At 38.7% G+C, this 19,985-nt stretch overlaps 1 protein-coding gene across 1 annotated transcript; it reads right to left on the bottom strand.

The window, feature by feature from the left end:
• Positions 1–2,129: 2,129 nt before the first annotated feature.
• CDC7 (cell division cycle 7) lies at positions 2,130–19,672 on the bottom strand. The gene is given in 13 exon segments (XM_062003846.1): positions 2,130–3,196; positions 4,179–4,328; positions 7,206–7,288; positions 8,160–8,338; positions 9,456–9,551; positions 9,887–10,005; positions 10,008–10,135; positions 11,768–11,910; positions 11,993–12,086; positions 12,799–12,934; positions 13,994–14,080; positions 17,956–18,058; positions 19,614–19,672. Coding segments are annotated over 13 exon segments (1,725 nt in total). The 5' UTR covers positions 19,644–19,672; the 3' UTR covers positions 2,130–2,819.
• Positions 19,673–19,985: the final 313 nt, after the last annotated feature.

Raw genomic sequence — 19,985 nt, 5'->3', positions numbered from 1 at the left:
GAGCTCAATGTGTGTTTTATTCCTGTGTCAGCGGGCCCTGGAATGAAAGTCTGATTCACGTTCTAACTTAAGGCCCAGCCTAGCTTCTGACCATAGGAACTTGGCTGTATATTGGGCAGTTACAGAAACACTTCAGGGTCCCATCACACCTGGTAACCGCAAGAGACCACTCAAGGATTCAGGGGAGCCTTTTGCACCTGCACAGGAAGTCTTGGCCGCATATTGGTTCCCCATTGCTTTTACTTTCTGGAGACAATGGCAAATAAATAAGGAGGATACTTAATATTCTCAGGCAGAATAGTGATGTCCTGTTTATAATTTTATCACATAGTAGTTTGTTTTAAATATGCTGAGTCCAATCTCAAAAGTGAACTCAATAGAATTCAGAATTTCATCTATCCCTTATTATCAGCATTACCCAGAACAACTTGGTTGCTCTTTTGCAGGTATTACCTCAGGCACTCTTAAGAAGATGCCCACTTATATGAAAAAAATATCATAAACTTAATGCCAGCTACAAGTCCCTCACCTAGCCTGGCTGAGCACTGACAAAGAGCTGGTCTGCCCTATGCTAGATACACAAATGTATTTAGACTTCCTCCCAGCATTCTGTTCTCTGGATTTTAGGAATCAAGTTTCTCTTCCTCTTCCCAAGTGCATGCTGCATTTTGCTGCTATTTTCTGGTTTCTTTCCAATTCATTAATATCCTTGTCAGAACATAGTGTCCAGAACTCAACAGCAATACAGCTGCACCTTCAATCACTGCACACCTCTAGTGCTTTCTTGCTGTTTGCCTTCCTCATTTTCTTTTGTTCGTTGAGAACTTTAGGCTTTCATTCTTTTTGTACACTGCTACAAGAAGTACTTTGTAAGCCTATAGCTTGTCGAAACACACTTTTTTTCCCCACTTCATTCTTCCCCTGGAAAAAAAAATACCTCTCCACGTTTTAAATAAACAGCTATCTAGAAGAAGGAATAACAATGTGTTCTTCAAGCTTGTCATGGAATATACTGAAGCTTGGAATTATTCCTTACAGAATTTTATTTACTCTTATTGTTTTGGCACAAACATTGTTAGCAATGATTCTTCCTTTTTGGCTATTAAACTTAGGTGGTGGTTAATTGTTGCAGTTCCTGCTGCAAAGAGCTGCTCAGCACTGTGGTTAGCAGGAAAGCTTAAAAAGCTGAAGTTGTTTAGAAAGTTCACAATAGATAGCTGACATATTTTTGCTTGTTGTCAGCTAGTGCTCTCATAAGACCATAGACAGCATAAGTGAACGTAGGAGGAAACAATACATCTGCAGACACTGGCAGACAGCATTGCTTGCCAAATTTGGCCACAGTTCCTTTAGATAAATAATTTCTCAGTGACATGCTGTGTTGAAATTATATAAACAGCAAAAATTACTAAGACCTGGGCCCCAGGGTCTTGTGGGTTTCAAGATTTTCTGCAATCAATATTCTGACATCTGCAAATATTTTTCTCTAACTGCTGATGCCAGGAACAGAGTAACATCACCATTACTTTCTGTGTACTCAACGTTTTTAATACACTGAAATAACGTCTCTTCGGCCCTGGTCAGGACCTTTGCACTGTGAGAACCACCAGCTCACATGAGAAGACTTATACAAAAGTTATCAAAGCAGCAATCTTTTCTCAGAATGGCCTGTAACCTCCTACAGCAACAGCTCCACTAGCACTTCAAGAAATGTACATGGAAAAACACTATGAAGTTTCAGTCTCCAGAATTATCATGGGATTCAGAGTAACTTCTGCTGAACATAATGAAACTTACCTTACACATTTAACATACAGGGTTAGATGTTTTCAAGGTTGTTCTTCCTACTTAGAAGCTAGCTATATCTGGTCCTAACTCTGAGGTAAGGCTTCCTTGACAATTAAGAGACTTCTGCTCTAACAGCTATCAGAAAAGTGTTTTCTGTCACTGAGGAATTTATGCAGGAAACAAATGTGCATAATTCTTCCTGAACAGAAACATCCCACAGGAAAACCTTACTTGAGTAACTTTTATAGAAGCATCTCTAGACAGTCTTCTGAAGTTATAAAAACAAATCCTTTATTTCACAGATACTCTTACCAAAAAATCTGTTATTTCCATACCAGAAATCAAACTTATGTATGTCACATGAGACATTCTGAGGGCAGCAGTTGATGAATATTGACAGTTACCCATGGTCCTGAGGAAACATGGGCCATGCAAAATGAGAAATGGCCTTTACTACTATTGCCTAAGTAGGAAAGACCAGACAAGGAACCAAAACATACTTTTTAAAGAGTTAGGCTTTTCTTTGGTGATATAACCTCCAGCACCTGGCCCCTCCTCTAGCAACACTCTCAAAGTAATACTGTTCTCTGAAAGTAGTCTGAAGAAAATAAACACGCTTAGTTCCATTTTCAGTTCCCCATGTACTAATCAGGAGCAGAGATATGCAAGTATGGAAAAAACTCTCAGTTGTAATTTAAGGCAAATTCACTAATTTTAAACCTCCAAAATTAAGCACACAGCTTGTGAAACTCTTTTCCTTTGTAGTTTTTCATCAAAGTTAACTTTCTCAGAGAACAGGTGTGCACAGCAATAACCCCTTGGAAGCACCATGTAATTTTTACATCTTTGAGTATTTCTTAACATAAACTGCCATTTACAGTCCAACTGTGCAGGACACAACTTCAGTAGCTCTGCGCTCAGTGTGATGGTGTTGTAACGAGTGTAAATGTTGAGGGCAATAAGGTAAAACTACCTCAGGGTGTCATTTCCACATTAAACATATGAAAGCAATAATAGAATATGGCATCTTCTCAGAGTCTCATGTCCTTAAAAAAAGGATGCAGCAAGGCCTCTTTTGCAGTTATTCTTGTCGCGGGGTTTAAGTCTAGTAGCTTATCAAGTAGATCATATGCTTCATCAGGAACCTGATCCCATCCTTTCATGTCTGTTACCTTCATTTCCAAAGCACCATCACCTTCCTGAAAGCTCTCTAAGTGCTGAATTTGGTTTTTGAGTGTCTCAGGAGCACACAGTTTGTCTACTGTGACTGGCAAAGCCAAGCCATTTACAGACTTGCTGGGCACTTCACCCTGGAACCTCTTACAGTTGCAATTTGTTCCTCTCAGCTTCTCACACAGGGTTCTTAAGTTTTGTGCTGGGACAACTTGGGTACACAAAACTGATTTACCTAGAAAAAAATAAATTTACAATGAGTAACACTTTCTTATCCTTTCTGTGCAACTGTAACTTCTGTTTCAGAGAAACTTCAAGTCTTGAAGCGTAACCAGCATAAAACCCAACAACCCAAACCTGTCAAAATCCGAAATCCAACCCCTCCCACTCCTCCAAAGCAGCCACAAAGCAAGTCACAAAGACAGTCTCAGCTCTGCTCTGAACACAGCTGTATGGGTTTGCTTGTGAAATTACATCATGCCAGGTCGTCACCCACCCCACGTGTCGTCGTTTTGCATTTCACTGTCATTTTAACAGAACCGAAGAAAATAAGATACCCTGATTTTTACACCTGCCTGGAGAATGAAAACTATCAAGTTTCATGCTGTCAGTTACCCTTTCAGATAGTAACTGCTGCAGCACTTGGCCTGGAAACAATAGGGCAATGGTTATTTTAGGGTTTTATGTGTTTTGTGGTGACAGTGGTTTTAGTTGTTTTTAAACAGGTCATCTGTTGGCTTTAGGTGGTGGTGTTTCTTTTCACTAGCCCTTCTTGAGTGGAGAGGAAGCAAAGTTTACATCATCTAAATATTAAGTCATATTGACTTAAGCCTCCAGGGCAAATTTTGCAGGAATAGAAACATTGCCTCAAGAATTCTAACCAAATGCCAGCACAAAACATTTAGTTGGCATGTTTCACCTCAAATGGCCCTGACTTAGTGAAAGGCAGTAGATAGGCTGGGAAACCTCTAGCATGAACTACCCCATACACTTGTTATTAAAATGTAAAACTTTCTTGTAACTCTGTATATATGGACTAGTACTTTTAGAGTTTTAAAGTACTTTTAGTGCAAAATGTGTGATTTCCCTCCAAAACTACTCTCAAACCTCAAAGTATTTATTTACATATATATATAACCGTAGAATGCATTTCACTGCAGTAACTAGCAGACCAAGCATACATCTTGCCCTTTCCCCCACAATTAAAGTTTGCATACCAAAAGTTTTAGCAGCCTGAATGGTTTCTCTGGATCCATGAACTGTCATGATTTGTGCCAAAGCAGTTAAATCATCACTTGCTTTGTAGAATGGATACCGTCCACTAAGCAGAGAAAGGAATATGATTCCTGCAGACCACATGTCAATTGCTGCAATTGAAAGCAAACTTAGTAATAAGTGAACTCAAAACTTCATCATAAACAAAATCACAGCTTTCTTTAAAAAGAAATCATGACCTGAAAAGCTTTTATCAGAAAACGTTATGTTTTGAAGTATTTACTGAGTTTGGTCACATAGATAACAGTACAGCAAACAGTGGAAATGAATTAGAGTGAAGAATAATGTCCTGCTTTGATGCAAAGATGGTGTTTAAGCTTTTCCACAGACTTTTTGATATGAGTAATCCCATTAACTTGCTAAACTTTAAACGTACCAAAACAATGTCTGACATTGTTTTACCCAGGGAGATGAGCAGAGGAAAGAACTGGCTAGTTTCAGTACTTAAGTTTGCTTCACATGAAGAAAACCTTACATAAGGATCATAAAGAAGAAACAGATCACAAGGAAATGAGAAAATGATTTTTTCTGGGACTGAGGCTGCCACAGTTAGGCAATACCAAAAAAAATCATCTTACTGTGAGCTCTGTTCCTCTCTAGTATGAAATCACTTGACAAGATAGCCAGTTTAAGAACTGTAACAGTTAGAAGTTATTCATCACTTTCATTGTGTTATGAAGAGTACAGAGAGTACTCTGGGCACAGACACCAAAGCTTGGTGGAAAGTTTAATACTGAAAGCTATGAGGATACCTGCCTGCCATAATTCTTTGGCTCCTTAAGTTGCACATTTTGAGAGATGGCAAGGAAAGCGAAGGAGAGAGTTTAAAGGATTCTCAAACTCTAAAGAGAAAAAAATAGCAGCTGGGAAATAAAGATGTAGCTATTCTACTTTTTCTGACAAAAGATAAGCAGCAGTAAAATAGACAGTAATGAGTTCTGACGTTTTAGACAGAAACACTGTTAGCACAGAATTCTGGGAGGAAAAAACCAGTATTTAGTTGACTTCACTTGAAACTCAGATTTATTAAAAAAAAAAAATCCAAGTGAATCATTTGGCACAGTTTACAGTGGAAAAAACCTTTGTATATTTTTCATAGTTGCTGTAAAAAAAAATGTCCTATTACTGTGTCACTGCTGAAAAGACCACACTATCTCTTTGGGTGTTGTACATCACCCCAACTATATGGCTGGGTAAGTTGGAGTCAAAGGTCAAGACCTTTAAAGAAGTTTAATTACTTAACTCTTGGTGAAAATAATAGACATTATGTATCAGAATGGTTAGAAAATCCTGGCCCTATAACTGGGGAACTGGGATCATCAGAGTGCAAGATCCTGTGCAATGACTTAAATCATGGCTCCTCTCTATGCTTTTGTCTAGTGTTAACCAACTAATGAGGCAGACTGAGGAAGTGGAAGCAAAGGGGCAAACCAAGTTAAAGTGTAACTGGACGTATATAATGTCAACTTGGGAGTTCAGGTTGTATTCCCTGCCCTGTGCACCTAGATCAGACGCACTGCGGCAGCTCTGGAAGGGGTCCACTGGCTCCAGCTGGTAGCTTGGTCTCAGCACAGACACCAGAACAAGTACTAAGACTGGCAGGAATACAAGAGGTGACTACAGCAGTCCCAGATGGAAGCAGACAAGATTTGTTAATTCAAATACAACATCATCTCATAAATATTAGTATTAGTCTACCCAGCTCTAATTAAGATCTTGTTGATACACACAGGAGCTCGGCACCACTGACTCAGTATTTCTAGGCACGTCTGTGCCACGCCTAAGGGTTTTCACAGTTATCCATGTTTTCTGTAATCCTGCTCTCCATTACCCTAGAGAACAGAAAACCATCTGAAAGCATATTTAGCACCAGTATGTGTCCAAGATTTCCTAGGTATGTCTTCTTTCTGCCTAAATTCTGTCTAGACAGATTCAGAGATTGTCTAAACTTGTCCTGGATTTCTGGATGTCTCCTAGCCCATAATGATGGCTGTTACAGCACAGGCACACTAACTCCAAACAGATTGCCATACCCCTTGGAATGCCAGTCATATCCACAGTGAAGATGTTTCAATTAACATTAAACTCTCCAGGGATGAGCTGATCAAATGTATTGTTATGTCTGTTCTGAGTGTGAACACACACTTGAAGTATTAAAAAGTGACAATTTTCTCAAAAGGTATTCAGCTAAGAAGTAGCCAAAACCTGTTATTTTAGATCCAATTGTTGGGGACATTTGTATCTTTCAAAATTCCTGGTCATACATCAAATGTTTAACAGGCAACTTTGCTTTTATTAGTCCTTCATTCTCCAGGTAGACACAACCTCTTCCACCCTACTTGCATCAACTAATGCACTATCCATCCCTCTGCTCTGCCCTTATATCCATACTGCTGAAGCTAATGAACTTGACAGTTTTTAACCCTGAGAAGCTAAAAAGTTAGTAAGAAAAAATATATATATTTACAGATCACATATTTAAAGCCCTAAAAAATATTAACCAAGGCTTTCTAGAACACATTTGCAGTTATGCTCTTAACTATGCCTGCCATGACAGCAAAATATATGTGACAATCTGTCTAGAAAAGTCTAGGATATGTCCTCTCACCAGGATTTTGTCAAAATTTTACTAGAACAAATAAGCCAATAAGCCAATAAATTTGGTATAAATTACAGCTTTGCTTTCTTTTAAAATACATTGTATTCAGCCCCTGCATATGGCACTACCCCTCAATGAATCAAGATGTAGTTACATTTCAAGCACAGGAAAAATATTCCTAACTTGTTTTTACTCTGAACAATAAATTTCTAATTAAAATCAGGAAATGCATAATAACTGTTAGAAGGGATGATAAAATGAATTTCACATGTAAACAAAGCCCCTCCCATAAAAAAAAGACAACATAATAAGCATAAATGAGAAAGATCAACAGGTTAAAAAAGGCATTAGTTTGTCTATTGTGCAGTACCTGTGGTCTGAGTGGGGCACTTTGTTAATACTTCTGGTGCTCTGAATCCAGGTGTTCCTGCTCTGGGAGCAACTTGTTGACTCCTTGTAATAAGAGACAAACATGTTTAGGCTATAAAAGTTGATCAATAATGATTAATAATACCTTTAGGATAATTTGTGTAAGATGTGTGAATAGCCTAATCCTGCCTCAACTCAAGTTTTACAGAAGCTTGAAGCATCTTATAATTACCTAGCATGAAATTATGTTGCATAATAGCAGCCTTATACTATCTATAATATATATCCTCATGTTTCAAACTGCTGAAATGAAGCCAATATTACCATATTTTGACAGTCTGGGAAGAGAAGGGAAGTTTCAGGACTGTGCCTAGTGAGCTGAATTCTCTGCATTACTGTGTATTCTTTAATGTGTGGATAAAAGGCAATGGTAGATCATAACTAAAACTAACTGCAGAGGGACGGAGTTGAACTGAGTTATTAAGATTCTCTAACATGTCTATTATTAAAACTTAAACACTATTTTTTAAATTAACAAATACAAAAGAGTCATGTTTCCTATTCATTCTATTAAATTTCATGGTTTGCAGAATTCAAACTATAGGCAGCATGATTTAGGCCTATTAGGTAACTATAAATGACAGCTTGATGTATTGTCTTCTCTAAGTGCTGTAATTAACTCAAGGGATTTCCTACAGCACAGGTGGGTGGATAATTAAATGCAACAAAAAATATCATTAAGAGTGAATCTCTGTTGCTGCAGATAGCAGTGAACCAATTAATCCATGAACTCCACGAACTAACCTTGTTTAAGAAGAATATAATCGGTGTTTTAAGGGTTGTACAGACCAAATGCTATCTTTCGCCTACTAAATCTGCTCTCTAGTAAGTCTAAGCTTCTGACCTTGCTTGACAGCATAGCAGACAATTTTACAACATTATCAAAGCAAATTACCTTGAAAGGCAAACACTGCAAACTCTGTCCGTTGCATAACAGTCACAGATCTGGTTTGAGAGACAAATGCTGGCAGTTTTCCTGGCTGCCCCATTGCTCGCTGTTTTGGTAGAAACAATCTTCTTCTTTGTCACTAACTTCCTAGATGAAACATCTATCATCTTTGACCGGTTTATGAGCTGCAATGTAGATATTTTAGAGAGGGTGATATATTTAAGAAGCTTCTCTTTACATAAAAATAGGCCAGTTCCTACAACACTAAGACTGAAAAGGTGAGCAAGAAATTGCAATATAGGACAGAAAACAGAAAACTTTTTTAACAATATCACAACTACAAAACAGATACTGGAGCTTCCTAAATGTCCTGATTCCCTCCCCTTCTCCTTCAGAAGACATTTTTAAGGGTTTACTAAAAAACAATATACATCAGATATACTGAAGCTACAAGACAAGTACTTCAGTTACTATAATGTTTCAAGGATGCTTTTTGTTCAACATGAGAATTTAAAAAAATGTGTATGAAATGCCACAGCAACACACAGGCTCTAACTGTCTACAATAACATGAGCACTGCTGCACAAAGCATCTAATTTAGTTGGGGTGTTCCCATTGTCATATTAAATACCAATTAAAGATGTACAGGAAAATGTTACAAGTTCTCTCTCCAGTGTCAACTGCAAAATAAAGAAATGACTCATAGAAACATAGAATGGTAGGGTTGGAAGGGACCTTTAGAAATCATCTAGTGCAACCCCCCTGCAGAAGCAGGGTCACCTAGATCAGGTCGCACAGGAACATGTCCAGGCGAGTCTTGAAGACCTCCAAGGAAGGAGCCTCCACAACCCCTCTGGGCAGCCTGTGCCAGGGCTCCATCATCTCATAGTGAAATAGTTTTTTCTTATATTTAAGTGGAACTGTTTGTGTTCCAGCTTCATCCCATCACCTCTTGTCCTGTTGCTAGCTACAATAGAAAAATGGGATGTCCCAGCCTCCTGACATACAAGCTAAGTGTATCTTAGTTACACGGATACATACGTAGGAGAAACCACTACTTTAGCATACAGACAAGACCAGCTAAGGGGACAGCTACACAACTAGTTCTTCAAGAGTTTCCAACGAGACTGAAACAGAAATGAAAATTTCTCCAGGGCCTTTCAGCAAAGACACACGGAATAATCTGCTCAAAACCTCTTAGTCCCACAGCATCCTGGAGCGTGTCCAGTCTTACATAACAACAGTCCTACAATTTCTTAACTGTGTAACAGGCTGCTCACACTGATGAGTCACACTTCTTACTTTTGTATTTGTGTTCTCCTGGTGTGTGGAACTGTAGGTATTGAAATTCCTCTCTCGGAAGACAGAGTGGGGGATGGAATGGCACACAGAATCCTCCTGCAATACCAACAGAAAGGACAATAAGGATCTTCTCTAACAGTCAGCTGCATACTGACCGTTGAAGAAAACAAAGCCCCAGAAGCCTGCGGTGCCATTAGCAGCTGCACGGCAAGTCATTGTCAGGCATGGGTTTGATGAGAAGACGGCAGGCACGCTTACAAAAGGCACCGGGCGCCAGCGGCGGCACGCGCCCGCCCCTCAGCCCCTCAGCCGCGAGCGCGCCCCGCCCCGCCCCGCCCGCCAGGCCGCCGCCAGCCGCGTGCCGCGGCTCCCCCTGCTGGCCCCAGCGCCACATTAAACACAGCGACGGGCCCGCACAAAGCCGGGAGAACCTCTCCTCCTCTTCCTCGATTATTCTGCCTCTTTGAAAGCGAGCCGGGCCTTTTGTCAGCCGCTTTCGAGGCCGCCTGTTGAGCTATCCGTTTAGGTGCTGTGACACCGACAGAAAGAAGCCCCGTCTCCCAAAGTGGAGATTATTTTGTGAGCAACTTCCCTGCTGGTCTGCAGAGGGGGCGGTCCTGAGAAGTTCAATTTTCGTATCAGGGGTTCCTTGTGCTAAGCCAAAATCTACCAAAGCGTACCTGAAAGACACCAATATAGAATCAGGAGTCGCAAGCTTTCCATTGATCTGTACGTTGCTATCTGTACTGGTGCTGGCAGCACAGTCCTACTTTCCTCGTGCTCTTGTCTTCTTACCCATCCCCTCAATGTTATTACTTCATTGCTTCCTGTCAAAAAGCATTCTCAAGCACATACTTTCTCCCATGGCATTAAGTAATATTCCCAGCAACTCCTTTCCAGGCTTCTTATAATCCTACAGCTCTAAACCTTCAGCCAACCATCAAGTGATTTGACCCTTGCAGGATTGCCGTGGGCAGAGGATAACGTAGCAGTGACAACAGACAAGACTAACAACGCTGAGAGTTTTGCCAGACTTCAAGCAGTGATTTTCCAACAGGTAAACTACATTAGTTCACACTTCAAATCTGTCTTTAGAAGAGTTATTTTTTGCTATAACCAGTATAGAGACAACCCATCTGTCTCTGAGGCTCAGATTATTTCAGTAGAAATTAAAGCTAAAACAAATTCTGGAAGAACAAAATCACACTACAAATTCATTTTGACAGATTAATCTGAAATAGTACTACAAACCCAAACTCAAACAGTATTTCTCAAATGTTTAAGTTTGTGGTTTGAGAAAAAACAATCACATCTCCCCTAAAAACTTCTACACATAGAACCATTTAGGTTGAAAAAGGCCTTTAAGATCAAGCCAAATCAGTATTAGTGCTAAGTCCCACTAAACTGTGTCCATAAGTGCCACATCTACACATCTTTTAAATACCTTCAGGGATGGTGACTCAGTCACTTCCCTGGGCAGCCTGTTCCAACAGTGTCAATCCTGTCAGTGAAGATTTCCCTTCTATCCAATGTAAACCTTCCTAGCTCAGCTTGAGGCCATTTCCTATCACTTGTTATCGGGAGAAGACACCAACCCCAACCACGCTACAACCTCCTTTCAGGTACTTGTAGAGTGACAAGGTTTCCCCTCAGCCTCCTCTTCTCCAGGCTAAGCATACCCCATTCCCTCAGGTGCTCCTCAGACTTGTGCTCCAGACCCTTCACCAGCACAATACTTACCAATACAGCTATAGGGCTACTAGCACTGAAACAATATCTTACTCTATCCATTTCAGCTCTTCACAAAAAAAGCAGTACCTCATTTTTTATAGTCTTTAAACATTTTAACTTTCAGGCAAAAAAAGCCAACCCTGTTGTAATCCAAGTTAAAAGCATTAACTCAATTTAAGGTGAAAACAGCCCAAATCCTTCTGTCTTACTTGTATCAGTTTTACTCTATCCACAAGCAAAAATGTACAAGTACCAGTCTATGCACAAGTCACTATTAGCTTTCTTATTAAAAAAACCCTTGTTATTCTCAATTGTAAATTCTGCTCATTCTCAACAGTAAAATCTTCATTTTTCAGGTATTTGTCACTCTAATGAAGCAGACAGTATATTAAGTATGAAAAAAAACCCAAATCAGTCCTTCCCTCCTCAAATCCCTAAACACAGATACAAGAGTTTTACAACTAATAAAGCACACGTTGTGCAGCTGGAAGGCAAAGAACCCCAAAAGCCTAATTGACTCTGTTCTGCCAAGGCACACATCTCCAAATGAGATCACAGTACAGTCATCTGGACAGACTTACTCTTTTAGCTGCCTGTTGTAGAGGAAGTTACTGGGCTTGACATCACGGTGAACAATACCGAAGTGATGAATGCGCCTCAATGCTTTGAACAGATTAAACATGTATTCCCTCACTTCTTCAAAGGAAAGAGAACTCAAAATGTCCTGAAAGATTATTTGAATACTGCAATTATGCAACTGCTTTTAGTTTAAAAGTTTTACTACACATAAAAAGACTGGGACTCACCAAGAAGGATTCGTGTTCCAGATATGGCATAACAATAACCACATGGTCATTTTTCCTGAAGCAATATTTAACTCCCATAACGTTATCTTGTCCCCTGGAAGAAAAGTAATTGTACTGAATAAAGACCAGAAGATAGATGGTTATTTTCCTTTATTTCCTAAAAACTTCAGTCAGGCTTTCTTTTATACTCTATTTTATACTTTGACAGCAGTCTTAGCAGCGGTCAAAGTAGTTGAGGCAAGCAGTAGTTATGCTGTTGCCTCTCATTGCAATGTTCCTTTTGAGCTCTGCAATTGGCAACCAGGGCTCCACAGATTATTTGTGGGGCCATGGTATGTAGTTACTGCTGTGATTAAATGTAGGATCTAACCTCTTCATGATACCAACTACTTTAGGAAAGTGCAAATCAACAGATTCTCATTATGATTTTAATATTTTAAAATTAATTGTACTTTAATTAATTAATAATTTGTAATTAAATAGTAATTCCTAACATCATATTTTCCAATTAACAGATTATTTTTTCCAAGCACTTCAGAACTGCTATTTTTTGTTATCACAGAGATACATCATAGAACTTCTCAGATGCAAAATTCAGCACCATCCACAAATTGAGCTTAGCAGGAAAGGATATCCATTGCAGGTAAGACACTCCATTTCCTATTTGCTCTTGATAAAAAGAATATACATTTCTGTGGTTAAGGAAGAGCAAGCAAAGTGCCAAAACTTAAAATAAATAAATACAGAGCTGTGAGACAATGCTCAGTAGTTCAATCCCAACAACTGCAATCTTTTTGCTTAAGTACCCTGCCACTGTGAGGCACTGAAGTTCAGCAGCAATTCGCAGAGGGTGGCTGGTTGGAATCAAGTGTTTCAGAGCCATTTTTTCCTCATATCCTGTTTGTAGTTGTGCTGTGGCCAAGTAAACAGAACTAAAAGTACCTGTAAAGGAGGGAGAAAAACACTGTCTTCAGCATTTTTAATTAGGTCAATTCAGATTGTTACAGAAGTGATCTAACTGCTCACAGTCCCGCATTAAACTTGATACTACATCAAAAGCAGAATCTAGAAGAGAAAGACGCAATCTCTTTTTTCTACTACTGAATTCAGTGATCTTGTATACAAGTTTTTTATGTCAGTAAAAATGCAAATGTTACACTGTCTAACTTGCCTGAGACACAGAGCTCTTTGAATGTAAATTTCTTGTCTTTGATTTGCTTTCTTGTTTAGGTAGCTTACTTTCATCTGACATCTAACTCTTCTCTCCCTATGATGTAAGTGGGCTATATAATGCTAATCTGGAAAGCACTGCCTTTACTATTCAAAGCATTTCAGAAATTGCTACATCTTTCTTAATTCTCTTATCTTACCTACAAAGTAAGACTTCTCACATGATGTGTAACTTTATCACATTCTGTCTACGCAATAATGCTCTGGGCTTACAAGTAGTAGGCTTATTTGAAGAAGGGAGTATTGAGACTGTAGAATAAACTCACCCACTCGTTTAACTTTAGGATATCTTAATATACCTCTTAGGAGGTTAATTTATCTTAATGATCTGAGATATTTGACCATGCAAGTTGAAGCATGAATATACAGTACAAATTACTTTTGATTACATTTAAGTACTGTGTTTGCATCATGCTAGTTCAACAGTCTCAAAGTGCAGACATCCATCAAAAAGGCATTTTTCTCATGTAAAAGAAAAAAAGAATGGAGTGCCAGGATTTATTTACTTGAATCTACTTCAAAAAATTCTAGTTGTTGAAACTGAAATGCTGGGAGTTTTTTGACAGGCTTTAATATACCAGATTTTTTAAAATATATCTTGAAAATGTCCGTAATTAATACATGTATATGCTCAGCAACAGACCAGAATTCTGACAGAGATCAAGAAGGCAGTTGGCTTACATTGCATATATTGAGATGTTAGATTTACACCTTTTGTTAGAAACATCAAAAAGAAATCTAAATCTAAGCAAGCTAAAATACAACATTTACCTTCTCCAATTTTGTCCTTGATTTTGAACACATTTACAAGCTGGGGCACTGCTTCATAAAGTTTTTCAATATCTTTTTTTATTCCTGCTGTGGAAAGAATGGGGAAAATAACTTGGGTGTTTTATTGCTTGATTCAATATCTGACCTATATCAGGTCACAAATCACACTTCAGTTCACAGGACTGTGAACTCACACAAACAGCGTACAGGTGTCTATCCCCACTGACATTACCATCTGCATACTTGATGTTATTTTTCTTCCAACTCCCTTATCCTTATCAACTGCAGCATTTAAAATGTGGTTTGGTTTTTTTTTAACTTATCTGCCACCTAGCTGTTCCTGAGAGGGCAAAAGCCTTCTGGTTAGTAGCACAGATTACATCTTATTGATAAATCTTTCATGTGATCTGCAACATCAATTTCATTAAAGACAAAACCATAACAGCTGTTTCTGTAAGTGCAGGAGCTCACACATCAGATACAAATAAAAAATGTAGGCAAAGATATTTATTTCTTTAAGATCAGTAATGTAATCTTTCACAATACCTAAAACAGTAAAAAACAAAACTCATTTGCTCTGAGTTTAAGTTGCTGCAGTTCGTGCTGCCATCACTAGATGGCATGACAAGGATGTTGGATTGCATCATTTCAAAACACTAAGAAGTTTTCCGTTCAGTTTATGAAGCCTTGTAGTTTACAGTCTACACCCTGCATAAGAATTCACATCCTTTGAAGCTCTGAGGTGTGTAGAAACTGTCACCGATTTCTGTAAAGTAGAGGTGAAGAGTATTTTATTACACAGAACTAAGCACAAACTGGTGTTTGGAAAGTCAATCAAATGGAAGAAAAAAAGGTGTACACATTTTTCATCCTAAAAATAAATGATAAAGTTAATATAGATATATATATATATATATTGTCTTGTATACACACAAATATATTTATATGCTATGTTTTACCAGGACAGTAAAACATAAGCAATGAGAATTATTTTCAGAATATTACTGATAAGCTACAACTAAAGTATGGATTAACATGCACCTCCAACCTTCTATGTTAGCTCACTTCATATGGCAACAAAATCTAAAATCTGCCTAAAGAACCTTTTCTTCCTGGTAAAAGCCCAATAAATTAGTTGCCAATTCAAGTTATAGTTAACTTCCTATTTTAACTTTAGTTTTTATTTCAAAAATGTATAAAAACTAACACACTAAAAGTACTTTTGAGAACTGAAGCCTGCTGGCTCTCTTACTATCCACTTATTTTTTTAATTCATTTAATTCATTTAATTTACATTTGATCAATAAATACAAAGTTAATAAGTCCTGTGAGGAATGACATGTAAAACTTTAAAAACATCCTACAATAAAAATGACCAGACTTGCCCTAACAGTCAAGATGTACAGGACAGTGTATCTAATAGAACAGAATAGAATGGTAGGGTTGGAAGGGACCTTTAGAGATCATCTAGTCTGCAGAAGCAGATTCACCTAGATCAGGTTGCATAGGAACATGTCCAGGCGGGTACTGAAGACCTCCAAGAAAAGAGCCTCCACAACCCCTCTGGGCAGCCTGTGCCAGGGCTCCCTCACCTCACACTGAAATAGTTTTTTCTTATATTTAAGCGGAACTTTTTGTGTTCCAGCTTCATCCCATCACCCCTTGTCCTGTTGCCAGACACCACAGAAAAAAGGGATGTCCCAACCTCCTGAAACCCACCATTTAGGTAATTGTAAATGTTAATAAGATCCCCCCTCAGTCTCCTCAAACAAAAGGTTATGGAAAACTGGTCAGCTGTACAGTTATTCTGGCTATTCCCCAATTTTACAAAAACACCTTGAAAAATAAGAAATTGAAAATTTGAGGAATCACTTAATTTCCCTGTCAATATAGTAAACATTTTTGTTGAAAATAACACTGAAAATTAAAGAGTTATCATGTAAGTTTTTAATTGATACCATTTGTTCCATTCATGCTCAGAACTTGTAAAAAACATTTATTGCTGTAATTTTTGTTTTGTCATGAAAAAAAATGATAATAATTACCATTTAAAAAGTGACATTTCCAATTAGTTTGCACAGTAGTTTAAACTTTTTACACAAATGTTCATGTATAACATAACAAATGTAAGATATTCAAGAAAGCTTTCTGAAATCTCCAGAAAACACAGGAAGGGGAAAAGCTGATATTTGTACGGTTTTCCCCAGGAATGCTCCAAGATATTAAGAGATGAAATCACAGAACTATAAAGCACTTGACATCGAAATGTTATTGCATCACTTGAAAACATAGGCCATTCCCCTCAGGAAGATAATCCTGTTATTTGGATTGGAAACATCCTACACAAACTTCATCTCAAGAGGTCAGTAGCCACAGGACAGAAATAGAAGATTGTTTTCCAGAGTGATATAGGTCTAGCAAAGGCTGTTCTAACAACATTGTTTAGAACTATTTTGTTGTCTAATCAGCTTCAAATAAAGTAACATATAGTTTTGTTCCAATAATTGCATTTCCATATGACTTCTGATGAGAGTTACTAAAGCTTCAGTTTTTTTACACACAAAAAAATACCGACAGTAACTTACAACACAAAACTTGCTTCTCCAGTAAACTTGCTTCGTTAGGAAAAAAGGACTTAACTCTGGCAAAAAAAAGCAAGATTCCTAACAAGAACTCAAAATACATCTTTTAAATCTTTAGAAACTGGCAGATTTCTGCTTTCCTTATCCTCCCAGGTTTTGGGTTATTTTGTGCCACAAGTATTAAGAGTCCTAAGGTCCTAACAATCTCAGGAAAAGCCCCCTCCATATCTGCAACAAAATCTGTCAAATACTGTTTTGTCTGACTCTGAATTCAGGTTCCTGCCTGGACAAAGTTCCATGCTGTTGGAGCACTGACAGCTGGGGGACACAGGCTGTGGATCCAAGGCCATGGTCATGCCTACCCAAGTCGTGGAGAGCAGTTAGTAACTCAACACAGCTTCTTGTGTGAAATATTCTGAAAAGTCCTAGAAACAGTTAGTAACTATTCTTGTTGATAGACAGCAGTATAAATATCATCTGTTGTCTTTGGGGGGCCTGAATTCTCAATTGAGTATAGAGAACATCCAGTCATTGGACCATCAGTGTATGAAATTAATACCCAACATTTTCTGTTAGTAGATTTTAAAGTAATTTCTTCCTAGAAGTAAATGAAATTTTAAAACCTGAAAAGCCTTCCATTTGTAGTTGAAATTACAATTAAAATTGTTATCTTGTAGTTGTAAATTAGATTTTGTAAATTGTAATTGAAAGAAAATTAAACAATATTCAGCATCACTCTATGTAATTCTGGACATGGATGTGCTGGGGACTGACAGAAGACTATGTCTTTCCAGGAAAATCAGTAGTCATTATATATGTAAGCTGGGGGGCCATCCAGAATTACTAGCCAAGCACTGAACAGAAAGTCCAGATTGAAGTACATTCACCACAAAACCCCAAAACAAGCAATAAACCCACTATCCAACAACAACAAAACCACATGATCATAGTTCAGCTTCTCTGGTAAGAGCAAGAACAATGTTTTTATGCACACAGACACACCCGAAGATATTTGAGGAGAAGGCTGGTGATTATATGTTAAAAGGCAAAATATTACTTTTGTGTACTTCTCTGGTCACAGGATTTTATTCTAAAAGACTGCTTTTGGAGTTCTGGTGTTCCATTGTAATAGCATATTGTGTACTAAGAAATAGCAGAGAGAGCAAATTGTGACAAACTGCTGCTGCTGAAGTTTTGTAACACGTGAAAACTTAAACTTAAAAATGAAAAGCCACTGCTAATGTTTTAGTTTTGTTAATTCTTTATACAATGGGATCCTATATAGACAGGCTCATAATTGATGATGAAACTTCCTGAAGCAACAAAGCAGCATGTCAGCAATAGAAATATACTGTTAGCAATCCCTATTTTAGCACATACCCAAAAGCTTGCTGTTCTGCTCATGCTTCCCAGGGAAGTCTTCAGCCTGGTGAGGGTGCTGTTCATCACAGTGAGCCTTCAACACCTCCATCTCAAAACAAGCCTGAAGTAACAACATACAAGACTTAGGACCACTTCTGGACAGCTGGGGGAGTAAACATACCTGGTAAGACACTTCCTGGCCTTGCACTCAGTTCCTGAGATGAGATTTAGGGAGTCTGAGAAATTCCCCTCTGCTACCTAAACCACCCATCATCCCAGAGAAAAACTAGACCAGTAAACCCACTCTGTCTCTAGTAAGAGGAAAAAAGGGGGGAGGGAAGGAAGACTACAGCTTAGGCACAAATTATTTTATTTTCTCTCTTCTGTGTTTCCTCATTCACATTAAAGCATTATCTCTTCTCCCTGAAATTTGATCCAAAAGGCAAGGAACTGATGCACACAGAAACAGCTGCATTGCATACTGCAACACCCATACAAAAACAGAAAAGCTAAAAGAAATTCTAAGGGTGATTCCTCTCTCTTGGAAAACACTGTAAATAAAACTGCAAGTTAGTAAGGTGTACTAATATTGTACCAGTAAGCAATCCTGATAAGCTTATTTGTGAGGAAAGACAGAGAATCACAGGGCAAAATAACTGGTGATAAGTGAGCCTGGAAGCACCACTTCTTACAGTTGCTCACCATTGGTTCCATTGAAAGATCTTCCTTGCCAAACCTTCAAAGTTCCCTCTGAACTTTTTCCACATGGGGAAAACATATTCTGAGAAACTTCAGATTAAATGATTCACCTGTTTCAGATAAGGAACTAGAAATCTATTTTGTTCCAATGAATTCATCCCCATGCAACAGAACAGGATCAACAGGCAACAGCCTCTTTTTCTGAGGGAGCTGTGCTGAAGAGTGGTACTTGGAAACTAATGGAATAAGATTAGATATTTCTAGTCTCCCACAGGTAGACACTCCCTCTGCTAGTGCTGAGTAGGCAGAAAAGCCTGTTTCAAACCTGGAATAGCATGGTTTAATTAGCAAAATAAAGGTGTGCAAATTAATACAGACACATACACACACCCCCTGCCAATCAGCATGGCTCTGATTCAGCACCATGCCAACCTCAGCTCTAGGCTCTTCCACTTCAAGGCTGGCCTCAAACACCTTGTTTGGGAAAAGGAAATGAAGGCATCTGTCTGCCTGCAAACCACCATGGGAACACATTTACGGCTTGCCAGCCATGGAGTGGGCAAAAGGGGCTCAATAACTCAAGGTGTCACTACCACTCATTTATATTAAATGCACAAGCTACTATCTGCAGAACTGAATACCTTGAATACTTGAGTATATTAAAACAAATGGTTCACTAATTTGGAAGTGGGCTTAACAGTTATAAAACAAAACACCAAAGTTTGATTCAGTCAGATACTTCATTCAAAAACCACCATTACAGATAAAAAATTAAAAAGGAAGACCAAACCGATCTCAAGTTTCTGCTCAAAGAACAGTTTTGCATGTAAAGCACACCTCCACTTAAAAAACTGTTCTGCAGGATAGCAAAACAAGTACTGACAGATTCAGACAGATCACATAGCTTCAGAGGCTGCTACCAGGAACACACTCTGCTGCCTCTAAAACGCAGAGGTCCCTTAGAAGTGTGAACTTACACAAAGACATCTCAGGAAAAAGCTCCACATGTCAAAAATGAAAGTATTAATATCTCTACTTTGTCTTTTAAGAAAAGCAAATGTTATAGCTGGATTAAGTCTTGGAACAAGCTGTTCTACCAGCAACACAATAAATCCGTCTATTGCAAGACCAGCAACAAAAGTCGTACGGCCAGAGCGTCAGTTTGCGCTGATGATGCCGATGCTGCCAGACAACAGTAAACATCTGGCACTTGTCTCAGCAAGTTGCCTTTACAGGGCAGCCCCCGCCGGTGAGGCTGTCGGTAGGGCGCCCGTCCCCAGCTGCGCTCCAACTGCGGCCCGAGGGCGCGCGGGCCGCGAGGTGCCGGAGGCCTGCGGTGTACAAATGGA

This window comes from Colius striatus, chromosome 10 (assembly GCF_028858725.1).
Source record: "Colius striatus isolate bColStr4 chromosome 10, bColStr4.1.hap1, whole genome shotgun sequence".
Lineage (NCBI taxonomy): Eukaryota > Metazoa > Chordata > Aves > Coliiformes > Coliidae > Colius > Colius striatus.
The sequence above is the reverse complement of the archived record's forward strand: the minus strand, read 5'-3'. Positions and strand labels throughout refer to the sequence as shown.